A 22071-nucleotide genomic window follows, 5' to 3' on the forward strand; every position below is an offset into this window, starting at 1 on the left:
CTTGACTTGCTCTTGTATTTCTTTGACTTACAGCTTTACGGGTTCTGCGACTTAAGTTTGTACGTCTAATTGCCGGCATTTTTAGAAACAAAAATTCAACTGAAAATAAAAAAAAAACTATAGTACCTATTTTTTTGTAAAAGTATGAAAATGGTCTATCAAAACTTTCCAACACTATATTAATTTGACTAACCTTGTTGAAAAGACACTTCAGAAAAAAACACACACTACAAATTATCCTGTAGAAACCAATGTGAAAAGTACACTAAGAAATGGTAAATGAATTATGTAGGTATTTTAGAATTATCTTGAATTTGTATTTCTTGAACTTCAGCTTGCGATTTCAATACTCAATAAATCTAGTCAAACCTGAATATTCAGACAACACAGTAACAAAATATCAAAACAAATTGAATTTATTAACTTACTTGTATACAAGTAAGTCGGGAGTTTATGAGTTAACATGTTCAACTTGCAATATGAAATATATAGGACAAACAGGACGTTCATTCAAAACTAGATTCAATGAACATCGAAAAGATTTCATCAAAATCATCAAAAATAAGCGACTCTTCACCTTTGCAACACATTGTTTAGATAATAATCACCCTTTCCCTACAATTGATAATATGAAAATAATACATGTGGAATGAAAAGGCAGGAAACTAAATTATTTAGAATCCATTGAAATCTATAAATTATTCAACAGAAATAGTTTTGAAATTATGAATGAACAAACAGAACTTTGTTATTCCAAAATATTCAATACTTTTAAATAATTCCTGGAAGCTAGATAACGGTCAAAAACGTTCGCTATCTACCAAATTTTATATCCTCTTCCCTGGGTTTTCCCAAGTACCACCTTTCTTGTACCTGCTTCACATAAATGCTCTGTATCATTTGTAGAATCTTCACAAAAACATTTGCAATCTCACGAAAACAAAAAAACTTTGTCTACATCAAGCGACAAACAAGGCTACTCTCCCGGATAATAACCATTTAGAATTACCCCCGTATGTACGGGAACTCATTAAAATGAAAAACAAGATAAGGAAAAGACTGCAAAGAAATAACAGTGCAGGTTCATATCAGGAATATAGAAATTCAGTTAATTATATTAGAGGTATAACAAACTCTTTAAAAAGTGAAAAATGGGAAAATTTTACGAAAAATCTAACAAATTCCAACGAAATGTGGAAAATAATGCGTTCGATGAAAACAAATCAACCTTCGGCTGGAATTTCAACCTTGCATGGAGCACAAGGTCTGATTTTCGATAACTACTCCAAAGCTGAACATCTGGCTGAACCCTTTTCAAAAACCCATGAACTAACTTGCGATATGTCCGACAGGGAAACTGAAAAAATCGTTGAAGAAACTTTTGAAACTTTTATTAACCAAAATTATGATCTTCCCCCGGAATTACCAACTTCCCCAACCGAAATTCGTCATATCATTAGATCTTTCAAAAATAAAAAAGTACCAGGCGAAGACAAAATTAATAACAGAACACTCAAATTCCTCCCAAGAAAAGCCATTGTTCAGCTTTGCTACATATTCAACAGCTGCCTCAAACTTAATTATTTTCCAAATGAATGGAAAAATGCCATAGTTCTCTCCTTTCCCAAGGCAAAGAAAGATCGTAAGTACGCGGCAAATTATCGACCTATCAGCCTTCTGCCAACCATGTCAAAGGTACTTGAGAAAATTATCCTCAACAGGATTAAAGACCATGAAACTCAACACAAAGAATTGATTGATGAACAATTTGGATTTAGACCTTCCCACAGTACGATACTCCAATTAGGAACAATAACAGATCAAATAACTAAAAATTCCAATTATAAAAAAATTACAGCCATGTTAAATCTCGATATTGAAAAGGCATTTGACACCGTCTGGCACGAAGGCCTCATTTTTAAATTACTCCAAACCAAGTTTCCACCTTTTATAATAAAAATAATAAATTCATATATTACTGGTCGATCATTCCAAGTTAGGGTTGAAACATCTCTTTCTCGAAAACACACAATTTCCGCTGGGGTTCCTCAGGGAGGCTTATTATCCCCCATACTATTCAACTACTATATAAACGACATTCCAAAAACCAGTCAAACAAAATTGAAAATATTTGCCGATGATACGGCAATCATATCTGAATCCACAAATCCAAACCAGGCTAACAAATATATTCAAAACCATTTGAATGAGCTTGACAAATATTACAATAAATGGAAAATCAAAATCAATGCGAATAAAACCACCCTTATACATTTCACACAAAAACGAAAACTACCTCCAATTACAAATAAAATAATCCTAAACGGCAATATAATCAGCCCTCAAAATTCAGTCAAATACTTGGGCCTTACCTTGGATAAAAAACTAAACTTCAATGAACATATAAGCAGTATATCCCAAAAAGGTTATATAATACTTCGTAACATTTTCCCATTAATAAGCAGAAGTAGCAGATTAAGCAAAAAATCTAAAATTCGTATTTACAAACAAGGCATCAGACCAGCATTCTTGTATGCAAATCCCATTTGGAGCAACACATCGAAAACCAGCTACAAAAAACTCCAAATAATACAAAATAAATTTCTTCGAGTCATTCTGAATAAAACAAGATACACGAAATTAAAAAAATTACATTCAACCGGAAATATTGAGACCATCCAGGAAATAATACACAACCAAACACATAAATTTTTCAATTACACTTCCAAAAAACTGGAAAAAACTAATTACCTCGGCACGACAACTACGCAAAATACTAACATCAAAATAAAGCATAAACTTACTCATCATATCACATTGATATGATTTTTTTTTTCCTTTCCATTTACCCACCCTAAATCCACCTTAGACGTATATGTGTTTTTTTGGTTCAACATACCTCTAGAAAAATTTTTACTTCACTCACATCTATGTGAATAATTGTATATAAATCAAAATTTTCTTCATTAGATATGATCACAGATTAGGTGCTAATTATAATTATAATTTGAACAAATGTATCATGAATGTTTCCCCCTGTAAATAGCCATGTATATATAGTTTAGAGAAAGTAATAATAAAAATTGCAGGATATGCAAAAAATAAAAATATGTGTTTTTTTGGTTGGTAGAATCTTCACAGTGTCTGAAGATGAACTAAAATACGTTCGAAACTGCGGTTACAATGTAATCCTTAAATTGTTATTTCAATTTAATTGGTAGTAAAACTTGTCCCAGCCTGTAATTTTCTGTTTACGTATCGAATGAAGAATCCGTCGTATCAAAAAATATGTCGGAAACTATAATTGTTATTAGCTAATTTGAAATGAAATTACCTAAAATATCAGTTGTTAAACAGAAGGGGTTTTCCAAAAAGAGCTGTCATTTTGATATTAAAGAAAACGAGTATATTTTAAGAGAAATTAATGAATGTTTATTTCAATGTAGAGGAAGACTTGTCAATAACGATGAAAAACGATATCGGCCAAATATAAATTTACATCTACTCTTTCATTCTGTAATTTTCCTTTGGAATATTCTACTAGTTCCCCATAGGCTTTATTTTTGATATTCCTGTTTGCGTATGGCGGCCTTTTTATTTTCCATCAACAGGTTTTCTGCCTAAATATTTCGATGAAACCTATCAAAAATTCTTTCATTTTGCACAAGAATTTGGTACGCTACGAAGTTCCGACGGTACCTGATAAATTTCCAGCTGTCTGTGACCATCTGAAATCCGACCCGGATATTCAATAAAACAACCTCTTGAGTGGCAGGTTTCGATGGCAGCAAGGGATGGCAGGCAGTGTAGATTAGCTGCCATTTGGACGCCTCGCTTCCAAACGCTCGAAAAAACGACTCGTGAGTGGCGGGCATAACTTCTGAACTTTTCCTATTACTACTAGATTTATTGAGTATTAAAATCGCATGTGGAAGTTCAAGAAATACCTTGACCCTTCTAGTTTTTTCTCCTTCATTCGAATATCCTATCTAATTCGAGAAATTTTGATATACATGGTATTTCTTAGGTTGAATCTTATTTATGAATTTTTCCTAGGCCAGACCTCAGAAAAAAATTCAGTTGCTGTCTGTATGAAGTATTTGTGGCAGAGAATAAACGTACCAAAAACTATCATGAAAATATATAGGGTGGTTCTAAAGTTATTAGTAATTGAAGAAATTGACAAAATCAATAAAACACTCTCTATCTTGATTATAAAGAGAAATAGAACCTTCAAATATAGGTTATTCTGACTTACTGATGCGAGTCAGAAGAATTTCTCTGACGAATCGACTTAAAAAATACAATGAAAAAATTTTAAATACTCTCATTGCACGAAATTCTCCATGTGCTGGGAAATATCGCGCATGGGATGGCTAATTCTGCGTAAGTATCAAATAAAGCTGAAAAGCTCAAAATTTTAGTCAAAAAAATATTGTTGCATCAAATAAACAAATAAATGGTAAACAAAACAAATGAATTGTAAACAAAACAAATTCTCGTGAGCACTTTATGAAAATTCATTATGGATGGGATTTCATTTCTGCCTTACTCTTTAACTATTGAACACATATCGTGCGTATAATCAACTGCTGAATCCCAACCATTTCATTCAGCATGTTCCCAGTTCTGTTATTGTTAGCAATCGAAATTAAGTTGGCGTAATTTTAATTTTAAGGTTGGCAACAATGACTAACAGCTAACTGTGTTAGCCACCATTAAGATGTCTAAAAACCTGGATTTTGAGAAAATAACTTAAGCTTCTTGATGTCAACTGTAGGTAGCGCTATTAACAAATTATGACTACAGTGACTTTATTACCCACAGGGGTGACGAGCATGGTCTCGTTTTTGATTGGCTGAGCCTAAATATGCCGGCTTTTTGTTTATATTCTCCATTTACCTGATTTTTGGGATTTATTCAAAATGTAAGGCCCATTTCATTTAGTTACTTGAGTTGTCGCCATTTTAAGGCTCAATCTGTAAGAATTGTTGCCATTATGTTTAATAAAGTCACTATAATTATGACTATAGTGACTTAATTCAACATAGAGGCGCCAATACGTTCAAATTGAGCCTATAAAAGGCGGATGGGGACATAGAACCATAGAACTTGAAAATAAAATTGACTGAAATGAACCGACACATGTCAAAATCAAAATTATTGGGCCTGATATTATTTGATTGTATAATTTAACTGAAGAATACTATCGTACTAAATTAAATGGGCCTTACATTTTGAATAAGTCCCAAAAATCAGGTAAATGGAGAATTTGAACAAAAAGTCGCCAACTTACTATGCTCTACTCAGAGTATGCTCTGTGAGCGTTCATAAAAATACTCAGAGAAAGCCCGGCATACTCTACTAATTCGTAGGGTAAGCTTGTACTCTGACAGTTCTGACGTTATTATTATTATTATTATTTCGTTTGAATTTTAAATAGTAATAATTTATGTTTGAAAGTTTAGTCGTAATAATGGAATACAAAATGATTCTTATTGGAACTGAAACTATTATTCTGAAAAATAAAGGTATATAGAAAAGCGGAAATGTAATGATTAATAGGTATTTGTATTTAATATTCATTTCACATGAAGTGGAGAAATTTTTGAAGTAACTAAATCGGACGAAATAATGGTATTATGTCAGCATTATAAAGAAAGAAATGAGCTTTTATAAACATTAGGTCAGCAAGAAGTTTCAACAGGTCATGCCTTATTGCAACATGATCCTATAGTCCATTCAGGAATTATTGACATCCCGGGTGGCTGTGAAAAATCGAAATTAAGTTGGTACTGGCTCATTCAGTAACATTTTGAATTGCATATTTTGGGTTGGCATTGGAAATGTCATTGACAGGAGGTTAGATTTCAGTTTGTTTGTGTTATTGGTCTTGATCCAAGAAATTTTGAAACTAAAAAGTGGTATCAATTTCAAACACACATTGATTAGTTTATTTGAGTATTTCTCACAGTATTGTTTGAAAAAAGAAGAAGGCAAGTCATTACAGCCTGGATTATTAGTGGAAGAAAACCTGTAACCTGTGCAATACGATTTCACCTTCAAAGAATCATTGAATGATTTGATTGTTACCATAAGCAACCAATATATCAGTCCGGATAAAATTGACCAAAAAGCATCTGGATTTTAATCAACCCAAGACAACATTACATAAAAATTAATTGGTTACAAGTTCAAAACAGTTAATAAAAGGAAAATTCTTATTGATAAACAGAAAAATATAATAAGTTGAGTACGATTTTATGGGAAATACAGAGAATATTTGCAACAAAATGTGAAATTAATTTATCTGGAGGAAACTTGGTTATTTGAAAATGGCAGTCTTATTCAACAGTGTACTCTAGAAAGAAAACAAAAGTTTTTCAAGTATATTAAAGGGTAAAAGTAGAAGGAGCACTATTTTGAATGCTGGATTGATGGATTTCACCTGGATGTTTTTTTTGACAGTGGTGATCATGATGATTATATAAATCTCTGAAGAGAGAATTATTTTATAATTGGGTTGCTGAATTAATACCCTAGTTATATTATATCAAGTTATATGATGAAGATCTGTAAACAAAGTCTTGGCATTGCATCTATAGTTTATTTATATTCTATTTTGAAATTAAGTATTGTTATATCTGTCTTTTGTATTTAATCGAAAAATATATTCAGAGGAGTAAATTTAAAAATTTCTTCACCTCTTAACCACTTAAAGATAATAACAGAATGCAATAAATTTTAAAATTCACAACTTAAAAATAATTTAATGAAAAATGCTTTTAGTGAGTGAATCAAAGCTGTTATGGGCAAAATACTTTATGCAATTTGATAGTAAATAGAATAAAAGCATTTCAATAGAAAACTAGAATATACAAATAGTATCTATATTTTTCATACAAGTTCAATCAATCATTCATGTCATGAACAGTTTCAATAAATAGTGACTTTAGAAAGTAATTCACACATCGGCTGATAAATTTGTTCCAATTTTGAAAGTTACAATATAATTGTGATGTAAAAATTCTTCATATACTAAATGGATTCTTTGAATTTCATTTCTATCTTATTATGATATAGCTCTCCCATTCACTTAGCTACACTATGTAAATTTATCAACCAGTTTTTTCTGTTTTCTTCACCAGGTTAGACACCACAGTTAAAATAATCCATAAGAGTTATATGATAAGAATTTTGCAAGCAGGTTGGTATCCAGTGTCCATCTAAAATGCAACAATTTTTGAAGAGCCTTTGGTGAAAAGGAATATGCATATTTTAATGATCTTCAATGGGATCTTTCAAGGGCGACTCTTAAATGAATAGATTGGATTTCTTCAAAATGAGATAGCATTTCCCTATATTTTTACGTTATATAATCTGAATTTTTAGTGATATTTTTGTAACCAGAAATAAAGCCGTTCAAGGCCTACCTCGATGTCAATAATTCCTGAATGAACTATATATAAAACATTAAAAGATACCTCATCAAAATGCACATCGTCTGATGCTGCTACATTTAAACTTATCGAACTATATAAGGCTAATGAGATCAAGTTCCATCAGAAACGATACTGTTTGGAAAATTATAGCATCAGCGATGGAAAGATGAGGCTATAATTTCAACTCCAAATAATGCAAGTTCAGTGAAATCACTTCTAAATGAAATCTATAGATAATATGGGCGTCGAAGGGTCCGGAGAAAAACCTGACCATTTCAGATATTTCAAAGAAATAGATGAAATATTTTCTAATAGACCCGATGTTGCACCAGTCTCATTTGCATTTTCTTTCCAAAGGCAGTTTACCATTTTGCAAAATTTATTGTATGAAAGCAGAGTACATTGCTGAATCATAGCTAAAATATATATAACTGTTATTTCAGTTCATAAGATATCACCAACTTCAAAAGATTTTGGTGAGGAACGGATTGGAAAAAAAAATAAAACTAAGACTCCCAGCTAATAAAATTCTTTCAAGAGAAGAAACCCGCAACAATTGCCTCCAGAAGAAAATGGCTCTTCAAAAAGAATTTCTAGCAGAATTGAAGAACCTGATGGTCTCTTCGGATTGAAATAAAATAACTTTTTTTGTACTTGTTATGAAATGAACTCTGATATTATATTTTCAAGACTTTATTGTTGTTATATGTTTTTTTCGTATTTTTTCATACTATACCTTTTTATACAATGGTAAATCATAATATTTCATTATTTGCTATTCTATTCAATATTTGTAAACATTATTGCATACTTCCTCAAATAAAAATATTTCTTGTTACAAAGTACCTAGATATTTTATTCTTTCTAGGATGAATTCTATAAAACAATGAAAATTTAATGATTTGAATTAGTTGTGGAGATGTTTAAGAAGGTAATCAATAATAGAAAAACTATTCCAACGAATAAACATAACATGTGAAGAGATGGTATATTCCCAATGTGATAGGAATATTCTTGCTAATTTTCACCAACAAATGTATAGAAGCTGAAGATCGACATTTTGAACATATCCTAAGAGCGTAAGTTATATTGAATTTTATTTTAATAACGTTTCCATTTTTCATATCATCATTTCATTAAATCTCTTTTTGAGTTCTTTTGTGATTGATCGGAACTCTTTTAAATGATGAAACAGAATATTATTTCTTGTAGTATATCTCAGAAAAATTATTTCTGAATTCCGCTTTTTTCCCACAACTAAAGAGGCTTTCTCATTAATCAGATATTTTTTCTATACTAGTAACAACTAGTATTATTATATTATTCTATTTCACTTATCATACTCATGAGATTTGGAGAAAACTGAAAGTAATGGCAAAATGTCATTAACAATGTATGAGCAACATTCAGACTGAAAGATACTATGATCATCATACCCAAATTAACAGAGGAATTCATTTTGAGGTTATACACCTGAAATGATAAATGTTTATTCGCAATGGATATTTTTCATTCCTACCTCAATAAAGGAAGCCCTCTTCGAAACCTGACTTCCACCTTCTCCAATTTCATTATGCTTCTCAACTATAGGCGATTCCAGGTGGGTCCTACTTCCACTTAAGGACTGTCTACTACCAGTTAAAGACTGTCTGCTGCCTGATAATGATTGTCTGCTTCCTGACAAGGATTGGCGACTACTTGCCAGTGATATCCTTGAGCTAAGTACAATAAAGCGAGAATAATTATCTCTAATTAAGTCATTCAGTATATCTGTTACTTCATGTTCAATTTTTGATAATAATATTATTTTATTATATAAACTTGATGGAACAATTTTGAAGCTTTTTTGTATATTCAATAACATCGTTTTTTGTCAAATTAATATATACATATAGTTTTTAAAAGTCTAATATATGATGATGTAAATTTTTCAAGTGCTTAATATTTTGTACATTCTCAAATAGCCCCCTCTATATGTTTCTGTTTTTCACAAGAGGTATATTATTCAATAATTATTTGTGGAAGTTTAGTGCTTATATCAACCTTAGTATGAATATCGAGTTCACTATGAACTATTCTTCCATACTTCAAATGCTTTTTTCTAGCTATCTGATTTAATTATAAATCCTTTTCTAGTTTTCAGAATAACTCGATCAAAGGGACCTGTACATTAGTCTTTTGCAATCTGGAACTTCCTGTTGTTTTTAATGAGAAAAATGAATGTTGATATTTTATGTTCATTTCAAGAAAAAAAAAAGAACACATGATTCTTCGCTTTTGTGTCATCAATTTAATGTGTGCTTGTGGTTTCAGTATTATCAGATGTAGAGGAAGTAATCGTGCTTTGATTTTCTAGGCACTTATTATTCTTGAGTTTTTTCTTGTTTTTTGTTAAATCGTTTGAAATGGTTACCATCTTCCGTAAATTATATGCTAACATTTCTCTTGTTGTCATTAGTGAACTGCAACATGCGTCAATTTCATAATATCAGAGAGATTTTCTCATTTTTCGAAAGTAGGTAGGTGGATTTCTTTTAATTTATTTAAAATTAATACACATATAGTATTCGGCCGAAACTAATCGTTATCGCAAATGAATTACCAGCAAGTTTGTTCAATTCCAGGGTTTTTTCAAACTTCAATAAAACTAGAAAAATTCCTTAGCCACAGCCTGTCAATGTTGAAATAACAGTCATTCTACAATAATAATCATGACAAATGAAATCCTTCGAATATTACCTAGATGCAGAGAGAGAGGGTGGAATTTTCTGTGGTGATGTTTTCCTCTTAACTCTTTCCAGCAGCATTAAATTAATGAGAAATATTACATTAATTGAAGTATGAAATAATAAGTGTTGGCAACAAGGCTATATCTTGGAAATATTAATGTTAGAAATCTCGGGTATATGAATATAAAATATCATGACATTAAGCCGCAATCACAAGAATATATCAAACATAGAAACACAAAATATCCCCAAGTAGTCTATCCCTTTGTGTTTGTCGAAAGACCACCAGTTAGGAGGAAGTAGGTAATTGCAGTATTTTCATATTGCTTCCCAGTCCATGAAGATAGAGGCTGTTTTGAGATCACTTTCGGGAGGAAAAATTGTTTGCCTCCGATGGATAGATGGTGATTATGAGAGCAGTATTAATTTTGTTTTTTACACATATGGCGACCCATACATTGTCTATGTTTGCAAACAAAACGCCTCTTTCGGGATTCCCACGAATAATGTTTATGCATAGAACCATATAGAGGTAGAATAAGCAGTAGTTAAACTCGTTGTTTCATGTTTAGGTGAGTCCATTATGAAAATAATTTATTTTTAAGTGACAATTTTTTTGTATAATAATATAATATAATATAATAATATTAAATGATGCTGCCTTCTATACCATTTCTTGTAATATTCGGCAGAAACAAAATCTAATTCTGAATTAGATTTTGTTACCTGCTTCAAATTGTAAAATGTAGAATACTGTCGTCCAAAAAGATGGCATATTTAGATTACTGGACAACAGGTTTCTTCCATGACCAGCAAAATTAAAATAAATATGGTTACTGGTTTTGGATGATGGAGGGAAATTTTCCAATCTTCCAGTCAATTTAGCTCTAAGCTTAGATTCGCCACCCAAAGATTTCCTGCAAAAGCACAACTTTTTTTTGTCCGACGGTAAAATTGAAGTAATTAAATCGAGCATGCGAAACGTGTGATAAGATACTTATCATACTTACGTCAACTCACATCGAAAACATTCATAAAAAGTAAACACCAACATTTATATGAAAGTTAGGTATATAAGAGTCGATGCTGGCCGTGCTAATGAACTGATGGGCATTTTTCAAAATTTAGGGCACCACGATGTTGAATGGCTCGACGAGAACGACGCGACGTAAACACATTCCAAAAGCAAGTGAGCAGACACAACATTAAAAGTTTCTTGGAAATTTCCGGAATAAAAAGAATTGCGCCCTTCATTATGATCTCGGAAAAACAGTTCTTGCTAAATAGCAATTTACGTCAATTAAGTAACTCATCAATTTCCTGTTTTTCGTCACTACTTCATTTGAAGAGCGTCTTGAATAATGCAAGTAATCTTTTCTAATTTTTTCGAACTCAAAAAACTAATCTTGTGCTGATTTGATATCTCGTGTTTTTAACACTAACGAATAACATTGTGAAACCCACATATTATTTCTGGGCTTCCAAGAAACAGGGCCAGCAAAATAAACCATGTTTGAAAGAGCTACCACAGGACCACTGGTGACTTTCCTACCAATGAATTTTGAAAGAACGCGAAAATGTTTCGCCATGTTTTTATCAGGTTTCAGAAGATTAAGAGATAGTGTCGGACGGCCAATTGTAACAATTTTCTTTCGATTATTATCGTTCAACCGCGAAAAAGGAGTTTCCACTACGGAACAAATAATATCATGAATGGGATTCATTTCTCAAGAATTTGGAAATACGTCCTAATGTTCCAACCAAACTAAAACAATTAAAAAGATATAGGAACTTATCGGGTTCTGTCGCTTTCGGATAATCTTCAAATCAAATAAGGATGATAGAACATAAATGCACAAATGAGAATGAGTAAACACAGGATTCTAATCTCAAACATTATAATAAAATAAATAAAAAATAAAATAAATATTATTATTATTATTCTGAATGAAGTTATTATTGTTATCGATAATATGAACTGGAAAGGAATTATGATAAATCTGCTTACGTAACTACTTTAATGCCCCCATATGTGAAAATGAAGGTCATTCAATTGTGATAATCGACGTTGAAGCAAAATAGTTCATTTTCCTAGAAATTAGAAAATATAATGGACGAAAGAAAATTCAACTATTTCGTAAGGTTCAAACAACTTTTCCAAAATAACAGTATTGACGAAAATAAATGGAAAATAGTAGAAAAAACTCTAAACGATCTTTTCAACTGTGGAAGGTTCTCTATATATATTATTTTTATAAATATTTGTTCAGGAAACCTTTGATGAGAAAAACATAAAGCAATTCACAATTCACGTGAAGAAGTTTTTCTCGATAAAAGTATCCCCAATTCAAGAAAGATATATATTGTTCAAAAGTAGCCGAAAAAGATTTTTGTACAATTAGAATTAGAAGTTGCAAACGAGAACACCATATTGCCTACATATACAATGAGTCTGAACATCAAAATCAATTTAAAAAAAGCTGATATGACTTCTGTTCTTGTAAGAAGAAAGAATTCTGAATAATAAGATGGTTATGCTCCGGCGTGTACTTCTGGAAATATAAATTTTTGAGATTGAAGGGGTGAAAAAACTACCCCAAGATCCAAAGTTAATCATTTTTTACTGTTCATTCACATCGCTACTAGTAATCTATATGCCAAATATGATTATGCTCCGACTCATACTTCTGGAGATATACAGGGTGATTCACCGGGATGGCCTATTAGACGTTTATAGAAAACTAATCATAATTTTGAGCAGAAAATCTGCACTTAACTAGAGATTTTGACTGTGTGGAGATTAATAAACTGATCAGTAAACTTAAGAAATATGGAATAAGAAGGCCAGCGTTGGAATTGGTAATATCCTATTTCAAAGAAAGATCTCAACTAGTGAAGTAATCAGATCAAAACAAATTGCAATAAAACCTGGACTCACACATCCAATATTCTTTATAGAATCATACATCCATGAATTTGGGGAAGATATCCAGGAAGTAAACATAGAAGGAATGGTCATTAACTATGCAGATGATACTAACATTTTAGAAAAACAATGGCCAGAATTAAAAAATCTGACAGAGGAAGTATTACAGCTAGCCAGTGCATGGTTTAATGAGAACAACCTAATCTTGAACAAGGGCAAGACTGCTGTAATGATGTTTCACCATAAAAAATCGGACATGTGAACCCGGAAACCATCAAGTTGAATGAAGAAGTATACAAGGTAAATGATACTGTGAAGTTCTTGGGAGTCTATATCGATTGCAAACTAAATTGAAACCGACACATAGAATATGTGTCTGGGAAGGTAGCATCTTCCATCTTCGGTCTTGGCATTGTACCAAAATATCTTAGCAAACACACACTGAAAATAATTTACTATGCAACAATAGAAGCAAGACTAAGATCCGGAATGATATTTTATAGATCAGATATCACCTGGATATTCGTGCTACAAAAAAGGGCCATCCAAGTCTTATTTGGATTAAGCAGAATACAATCCTGCCGAGATATCTTCAGGCGAACAAATTACTTACGATATATGCGATTTATATAGAAGAAAGTCTTATCTATCTCACAAGAACAAGGGCTCAGGTAAAATATAGAAGTGCGCTGCGCCGCATAGAATTTCAATATTAACGAGTACCAGTTTCTATCATTTTATGTTCTTTATTCGTGTTTATCGATGAAAAGTATTAGGTGTATTTGAAAAAATTTTATTTAATTTTTTCACAATAAAAATCAATGTCAAACATCAAAGTATAGAACAAATAGAAAGTAGTTAACTTAGCCTTAACTGAGAACTAACAAGAGAGTGCATAAACGCCACTGAATTCTTAGGTTTAGTTCTTAGTTCATAGTTCTTAGGTACGGTGCATAAATCCACCATTAATGTATGCCTACACCTCACAGTCTCATTCAAAATGGAAAAATTATATATTTTTCTGGTGTATCCATTCTCTGACATAGAAGAAACAATAATCACCAAAGCTGCTATGTATAAATACTCTCTGATAATAGGTGATTTCAATGTTAACCAAAGGAAAAACAAGCAGATCAAGCAATTCTTACAAAATAGACTGTTTTCAAAGAGACTGACAGCTCCTACATTCATCATGGAGAACAACACCAATACTATCCCAGATCTTGTAATCCTTTCATCAAACCTGATGAACTGTATCAAGAAAATCGAGCTGCTTCCAGACCCTGGATCGAACCACTTGGCCATGATGATGAATTTTGATTTAGAACAAGAAATCGAGGAAATTCCTAAAAAAGCATCATATAGATATGATAAATGTAAAATCAACAGGATAAACAGATCAATAACTAATTTTAAAGAAAAAAACAACAAGAGAAACATCGATGAAGATTACATTACTGAATTTCAAATTCAAATTTAATAGCGTAATATCAGAAAGCATAAGAAATAATACACCCATAGCAAATCATCACCTATTTCTACATGAACTCCCCCTATATATAACAAAACAGATCAAACTAAAACGAAAAATGTATAGGGAATACCTGTTACACCCTAACCCTAACTTCAAGAAAAACATAAATGAAATAAATAAAAATATACACCAAATGATAATTCAATATAGACAACATACTTGGATAAAAACCTGCAATGAAATTAACAGGAAACAATTCTTTTTACCAGGAGATCAAAAAACTCCTGAGATACAAACAGCATCACGAGGTTCCTATCTTGAAGGACACAATCAAGGAATACAAGACGGACAAGGAGAAAGTAGAAAAATTTGCAGAATATTACCAAAGCATATATCGATACGATGTAGACAGCAGATTTGATGCCAGAACAGAAACTGAAGTTGAGAACTGGTATGATGAATATTTCAGAAATGAGAACAAGGAGAAATCCGGTCCATTTAAAATTGAGGAAGAAACTTATTATGAGATACTGTTCAAGAGTAGAAATAGCGCCCCTGGAGCAGACAATATTCCATGGAGGATCATTAAAAAGCTAAACAGAGAAATATGACAAACTCCTATCGCATGAAAAAGCTCTGGCAAAGTGTATTGAAAGCTTACAAAATTTTGTGGACAAAATCAACTTATGGTTCATCAAATGGCGCATTAAACCCAACTCAAATAAATCGAAACTCCTGATTTTTAACCACAAAGTAACAGACAGCTCACCAACAATATTTATGGCAAACGAAAGAATAACAACGTCCCCTTCTATAAAATACCTAGGCATCTTCATAGACAATAAGACAAACCTTAAAGCACACTCCCAAATCATAAAGAAAAAGACCATTGCTAGTGCCAAACATTTCAGAAGCCTCACATACAAGAATCAGGGTATAAGTATGAAAAATGCTACCAAAATCTATAAAACTATTTGCAGACTATAATAGAGTACAGACACCCCTTATCCTCCAACTGTAAAGATTCTGTATTGAGAAATTTGGAAATAGCCGAAAGATCTGCACTTAGAACTGTAACACGTTTGAGGCATCCACTGAACAGGCTTCACAATCCGCCAAACAAGTTGCTGTATTAGAAAACCGAGATTCAACCAATCCAGAAGCGAATAATACATCCGAACCAAAGGTGTCTGAAACTGAAGAAATAAACAACTTATTTCAAAATGAACTAACTCACCACAGTACAAGGACATTTCGATCATCAACTATAATCGAAAGCTTAAGATACCTCAACACATGAAGAATTACTACTTATTTTACTTTAACAATAATGATTTTGATGAAACTCATAGTATATATATTTTCTTTTTCAATTGTACATGGCTGAAGGACCTTGGTTGATGACCTATTGAATAAAGAACTTGTTGTTATGAATTCATTTGAAACACCCTGTATATGCCGAATATGGTTGTGCTTCAACAAATATTCTTGGAGATAGAAAATTTTCAAGTAGATGGATGATAATTTGAATAAGAAATGGTAAAATATCCAGTGTTCTATAGGAAGTCAATCTTTCCTTTAACGTATACTTTCATACTACACAAAACCCATATCTAAAATTTGTATCCGATCTGGTGGATATTACAATAACAAATAATTATTTCACCGCAGTCTGTGTCTGGCTTTCATGCTGGGCACATGTACTTATAATCTACGTTCTCATTGATAATAATTTAAATTGATAGCGAATAAATTGACAGCTGTTGAAGAAAAAGATAAACAAAAAAAATTGACTCTAATATCTCGGTGAACGCTGCAAAATTTGAGGATTTTTATCTTTCTGAAATGTCTCAGATTAGCGGTACCACTTCCTACGGGACTTCGGAGGGAGATCAAGAAAAAAAAACTCAACAGGAAGGTACTTGGTACTATTAAAACTACTACTGCAAAGAAGAAAAATGAAAGCAAATCCCCAGATGTCACATTCAAACAACCACATTCATAAGGGAAACAAATACAAATGAAAACAACTCTGAACTCTGAAGTATAAAAGAAAAAATGTTGATTAAAAGGCTGAAGGACCCTAGGTCGGTGGCCATTTGTTTAACAATAAATAACAGTTACTACTACTACTATTTCACCACACACTAATGATCAGGGCATTCAGTCAAAGTTCACACAGGTATTATCAATATCATTCAAAAACTTGTACACTTGATTTTTTTTTCAGACACTTTATTCTCAATTATACTCTTGTGACTGATAATAGAAATAACCAAACCAGTAGCCAATATGTCTTGGATGTGGCCTGCCTTTTTTTAATTGAGTTTGACGGTATATGGAATGAGTAGAGAGAAAAGAGTTGTTAGTCTTGTTTTACTCTTTGCATTTCTTCAAATACGTGAATATTCCTATCTCAAGATGTAGCCTTGCCAACACTAAATATAAATCTTATATAAACTTACGGTGTCGGTTTGGGCTTCGTACCAACTCTAGAAGTGAGAAATGTGGCAGTTGAAAAAGAAGTGAATGATTAAAGATTATAAGCAAATCAGTATCCAATTTGCACTCACATGCTTTGCCTGGTTTTAGGTCTAGCAATTCCTGATGTTGTTTCAATTGGTTTTCCATCATCATTTAAAGGAATTACTTGCTGCACTCTCACAAACATTCCATGATTTTCTTCACACTGAAATTCAATTAAAATATAATAACTTCTGCGCAGTTTTTACTCAGCTTTACTTTAAAATACTCTCGTCCCCTGACAATTCCATTATTTTTTCCTTTAGGCTCATTCAAAATTACACCAATCCATTTACCAGGAGCAAATTCTGTTTGACCATAATAAGCAATAACTCCCTGAACATCTTTTCCTGAAATTTCAACCCTTCGACCAATTTTCAAGTAGTCGGACATTTCAGTATTTTCTAATCAAAAGAAATCTCATATAAATCAGATTCCCTGCAATATCCTAATATTTTCCTAATTAACAACAACCGAAAAAGACCGAGATTTTCCTCTTTGACAATTAACATAGACCACTGAATCCGAAATCATAGAAATTACCATCTACGTAAACAAATCATAGATCAGGTTTTTGTAGGACTACGCCTCTACTATAATTTTGTCCAATTTTCTACTGTTGTTCATTTGGGAGAGTTTGCTCCCTTATGTTAAATCACAAATTAGTTTTCAATTATATCCACAATCAACCTATTCATACTTCAAGGGTATGCTGCGCCCTCTGTAGCATTCGTTTTCAAGTGTAGGGAAGATCAGCAAACAGAAGTATCTCGTTGTTATTGTTATTCACTTCAGTTTGAACCATGATTGGGGAAAGTTGCGACGCGGTAGCTCCGCGCAATATTCACAAATTTTTCAATAAAGATACGCCTAGTAAATTTTTAAAATGTGTCAACTGCAACCTTTTTTTTATGCAAAAAGGTGCTGTGATAAAAATAATGTTAAAATTGCAGAAAGTGGTACGAAAATCAATTGTAGTGCTAGTGAAACTGACGAAGTTTTCACCGACTGCTGTGCAAATAATGTATATTCATACGAATCTTTTGCAATCAGGGTTCAGTATTTCAATATGATCATAATTGAAAAAGACAAAATAATTAGTGACAAGATTCAAATCATCCGTGATAAAGAGCATATTATAAATCTGCTTCAACTCCGCCATATAAAAAATTGTTTGATAATACTGAAACTGTAGAAAGTACAGTTGCGAATAAAACAACGATAAGGAGCCCTTATCGGCAAAATGCTAAACATTCCCGTACAATTTCTACACCTGTCTCAACATCAGATGGCACATCCGTGCAAGCCAGTTCCACGATGAAGAACATCAATGTCGCCCGGTATTTCTGCAGGTACTGTCCGTTCCGTAGGTCTACTGGTTCTACTGCTGAACCTACGAATGTGATCGCAGCGTCACGGAGTCTTGACTAGTCGGCAATTTCCAAAAATCCGCAACTCCTGAATCGGAATGATGAAGGAACTTGGAAATCTGTCTCAAAAGCTAAAAATAAATGGACTGTGACTGGTTCAGCCACAGGGATGACCGTTAAAGCATCACAAAAAAAAGATAGCTCTGTTCGTTTCTAGAATACATCCCCAGACATCTATGAAGAATTTTACGGAAATGGTTCATATGAACTTTAAAGCTCAATGCGAATGTTTGAAGTCCAAGCCAGGGCCGCCGCCAGGACCGGCATAGCGAATATTTTGCCGGGGCGCCAAATTGTAGGGGCGCAAAGTCAGTTGGTAAAACAAGACATATTTTCTAACACAAAAATAGTTTCCTTGTGAAAATTCTAGTTTTTGCAGTAAATTAAAAATTTGTCAAGCGCCAATTTAATTTAAAATCGAATTGGCGCCAGGGCTGTCGCTAGGGGGCAGACAAGGTTGGCGATCACTACGGTGCCAAAATTCAAGGACGGCATTTCAAGCTTGATAAACAAAAAATACAGGTTTAGAAATTCAGAGTACCGAATGAGATTCAATTCAGTCAGCAACAACAGGAAGGAATACCGCCAAATTTAATTAACATCAAAAACCATCATTATACTCGTAAATATCCAGATGTGGCATAATCCACTCATGGTGCTGTTTACGAGTTATTGACGGCGTTCGCTTTTCTAAACGTTGCCTAATTTGATTGCCTCTTGGGGCGGCTTCTTGATTATTTTTATGTTCAATTTTCAATTCTACCATCAAAATGTTTATTCCTCAGAATAGAATGTAAAATATACGATAAACTATTCCTTTTTACTATTTCCAAGTTATCCTTCTTAAAAAATATGAGAAGTTTCATACCACATTCCATTATATTATAATATTTTTCATTTTTTATATCAAATTAACTAACTAACTTGGGTGTGGGCGCATTCGTATTTAACTCGATAATCTTAAAGAAAAAACACAGACATATTAAAGCTTTTCATAAAGTCGAAACTGAACTGAAGAACATGGGCCCGCTCTAGCGGGGCGGCAAATGGATATTTCCGAGAATCTGGATTCCTAGAAATATGTATTGAATAATTTTTTTCAATTCAACGAATTTCACAAATGATTTTTTATTAAATCTTAATCTTAAACATCTTCGCATCGAGAATGTCTGCAACATCTATTCGAATTGAAAATAATATGGTTCATCCGCAAATGTTTGAGCGTTTAATGAAGTCGAAATTCAGCAGAATAATTCAATCAATGTATTTCATTAGAATTCAGTTGAGCAACTTTATTGTTTATTACATTCCACATATCCTAAACCATCTATTCGATTTAAATTAGAATCCAAAAAAAATAATTTGTCTTGTGGTATATTTGAGGGCGCACTCGATCTCTTCGAGTCTTATCTGATTGGTCGTTCGCAAATTGTTAAATTGGGTACTAAAATATCTAAAGCTAAAAGTGTATAAAAAAAAAGCTAAAAGTGTATCAAATGGAGTCCCTCAGGGTTCGGTTCTTGGACCCCTGCTTTTAATTTTGTATACCAGTCAATTTGTGAAGTTCATTCATCACTGCAGGGTGCATATGTATGCCGAAGACTCAGCTCTTCATCGATTTCGTCATTGATGAACTAAATAATGCAATCATCCAACTCAATGAGGATTTACATCGGTTATGGGACATTGCTAGGAGACATGGCTTTTCTTTGAATGCAAAAAAATCATTTACTCTTACATTCGGCTCCAAAAACAATAGACAACTCGTTAAGGATAATCTCGAAATCGTGGATTCGAATAATGTTATTACTTTCGTTGATAGTGCACGTAATTTGGGGTTGATTATGGATGAGTAGCTGAGGTTTCGCGAGCATGTAGAGAATACGGTTGGTAGAGCTTATGGAGCGTTAAGAATCTTATATCTGCATAGATCGTATTTACCTATGTATACTAAAAAACTTCTGTGTGAGAGTCTGGTATTTTATTATTATTATTATTATTGTTACATGAAATAAGAGCTGAGGTTTAAAACCTATAAAAGCTCAGAAATGAAAAAAAATTAATTAAACAGAAGTACAATGGAAAAAACTAAACTAAAATAAAACAAAAAGCACAAAGGTAAATATACAAAGTCACCGCCGAGTACACCATCCAACGTATCTTGACTTGAACGAGTTCACAGAAGGGGCCCCAACAATATCCGCTGGCAGATTGTTCCAGACGTTGAACACTCGATTTGGCAAAAACTGCTGTCTAGCAGTTGTTCTGAAATTTTGTTTCAGGAGCTTGTATTGATGACCACGTAGATGGTTGAAATTGAGGAAAACGGTGTTGACATGATCGATTCCGTAGAGCATTTGGTGCGTGGCTCTATATGTAATTATTAGATCCCCTCTCAAGCGACGCGACGCTCCGCAAAGGATGATAGGTGGATTAGTTTGAGTCGCTCTTCATAGGTTGGTCTAGACCGACCAAATGGGATTCTTTAGCCCATCTCTGCACCTTCTCTAGTGCTTCGACATCTTGCATCAGGTGGAGGTTCCATACTGGACCGGAAAACTCCATAATAGGTCGAATGTAGGCTGAATAGATCTTCGCACAAACCTCGGGGTGACATCCACGAAAAGCTTTGCTCATTAAGTAGGTAGATCGTCTCGCCTTTGATACCACATACTCAACATGCTTGGACCACGAAAGATCCTCCGTCACTATCACTCCCAAGTCGTTATGGCTGTCTGTTGTCCTTAAAACAGTATTCTGCAAAACATAGCTATGTCTCGGGTTATTTTTGCCGACATGCAAGACCACACACTTTTCAACATTCAGGGGGAGCAGTCACTCAGTACACCACCTCGAAATCGTCTCAAGATCTCTCTGTAGGATATAATGATGTAGAAGAGGATTGGCATACAATTTGAGATTGTCAGCATATTGAGAGCAGATGGAAGTCAGAAGAGAAGGCAAATCAGAGACATATAAGAGAAAAAGCAGCGGACCCAATACAGATCCCTGCGGTACACTACTGGTAGATCTGGGAGAAGACAACTGATCATGAATACGGACCTGAAATTCTCTATCACCAAGAAAGGATACAATCCAATGCAACAAATCATCACCCACACCAAAATGTTCAAGTTTGTGAGCGAGACGGCGAAGTGGTACCCTGTGCCCTAGAAAAATCAAGATAGATTATATCGACTGGTATACCAGAATCGACAGACTTACTCCAGTCATCGACACATTTCATTAAACATGTCAACACTGATCTCCCCGGTAAAAGCCCATGCATGGCGGCAAAATGTTGTTAGTAAGGGTAAAATTCTGCAGCTAATCAACAACTATTCTCTCACACACCTTGGAGGCAATTGATGTCAGACTAATAGGGCGATAATTACTAGCAGAAAGCTTATCACCCTTCTTGAAAATTGGTGTGATTATTGCCTTTTTCCATGCTGTAGGTACTCTCCTCGATTCGAGGGAATGTGTATATATAATACTCAGTGGGGTGGAAAGAGAGAGCAAGCTTTCAAGGACCCCGCAGTCAGCC

At 33.3% G+C, this 22071-nt stretch overlaps 1 protein-coding gene across 2 annotated transcripts in view; it reads right to left on the minus strand.

Moving 5' to 3' along the window:
* The window catches only part of LOC123681113 (dynactin subunit 1), a 48480-nt gene extending 30864 nt beyond the window's left edge, over positions 1–17616 (minus strand). The window contains exons 1-4 of one of the 2 annotated variants that reach the window (XM_045619319.1): positions 17314–17616; positions 17145–17260; positions 17037–17063; positions 8962–9160 (exon numbers count right to left, since the gene is read on the minus strand). In XM_045619319.1, coding sequence (XP_045475275.1) covers positions 8962–9160; positions 17037–17063; positions 17145–17260; positions 17314–17487 — 516 coding nt within the window. In that variant the 5' untranslated portion in view covers positions 17488–17616. The remainder of the gene's footprint in view (positions 1–8961; positions 9161–17036; positions 17064–17144; positions 17261–17313) is intronic. The other variant, XM_045619320.1, reaches the window with a different exon arrangement.
* Positions 17617–22071: the final 4455 nt, after the last annotated feature.

The sequence above is a fragment of the Harmonia axyridis genome, chromosome 5 (assembly GCF_914767665.1).
Source record: "Harmonia axyridis chromosome 5, icHarAxyr1.1, whole genome shotgun sequence".
Taxonomy (NCBI): Eukaryota; Metazoa; Arthropoda; class Insecta; order Coleoptera; family Coccinellidae; genus Harmonia; species Harmonia axyridis.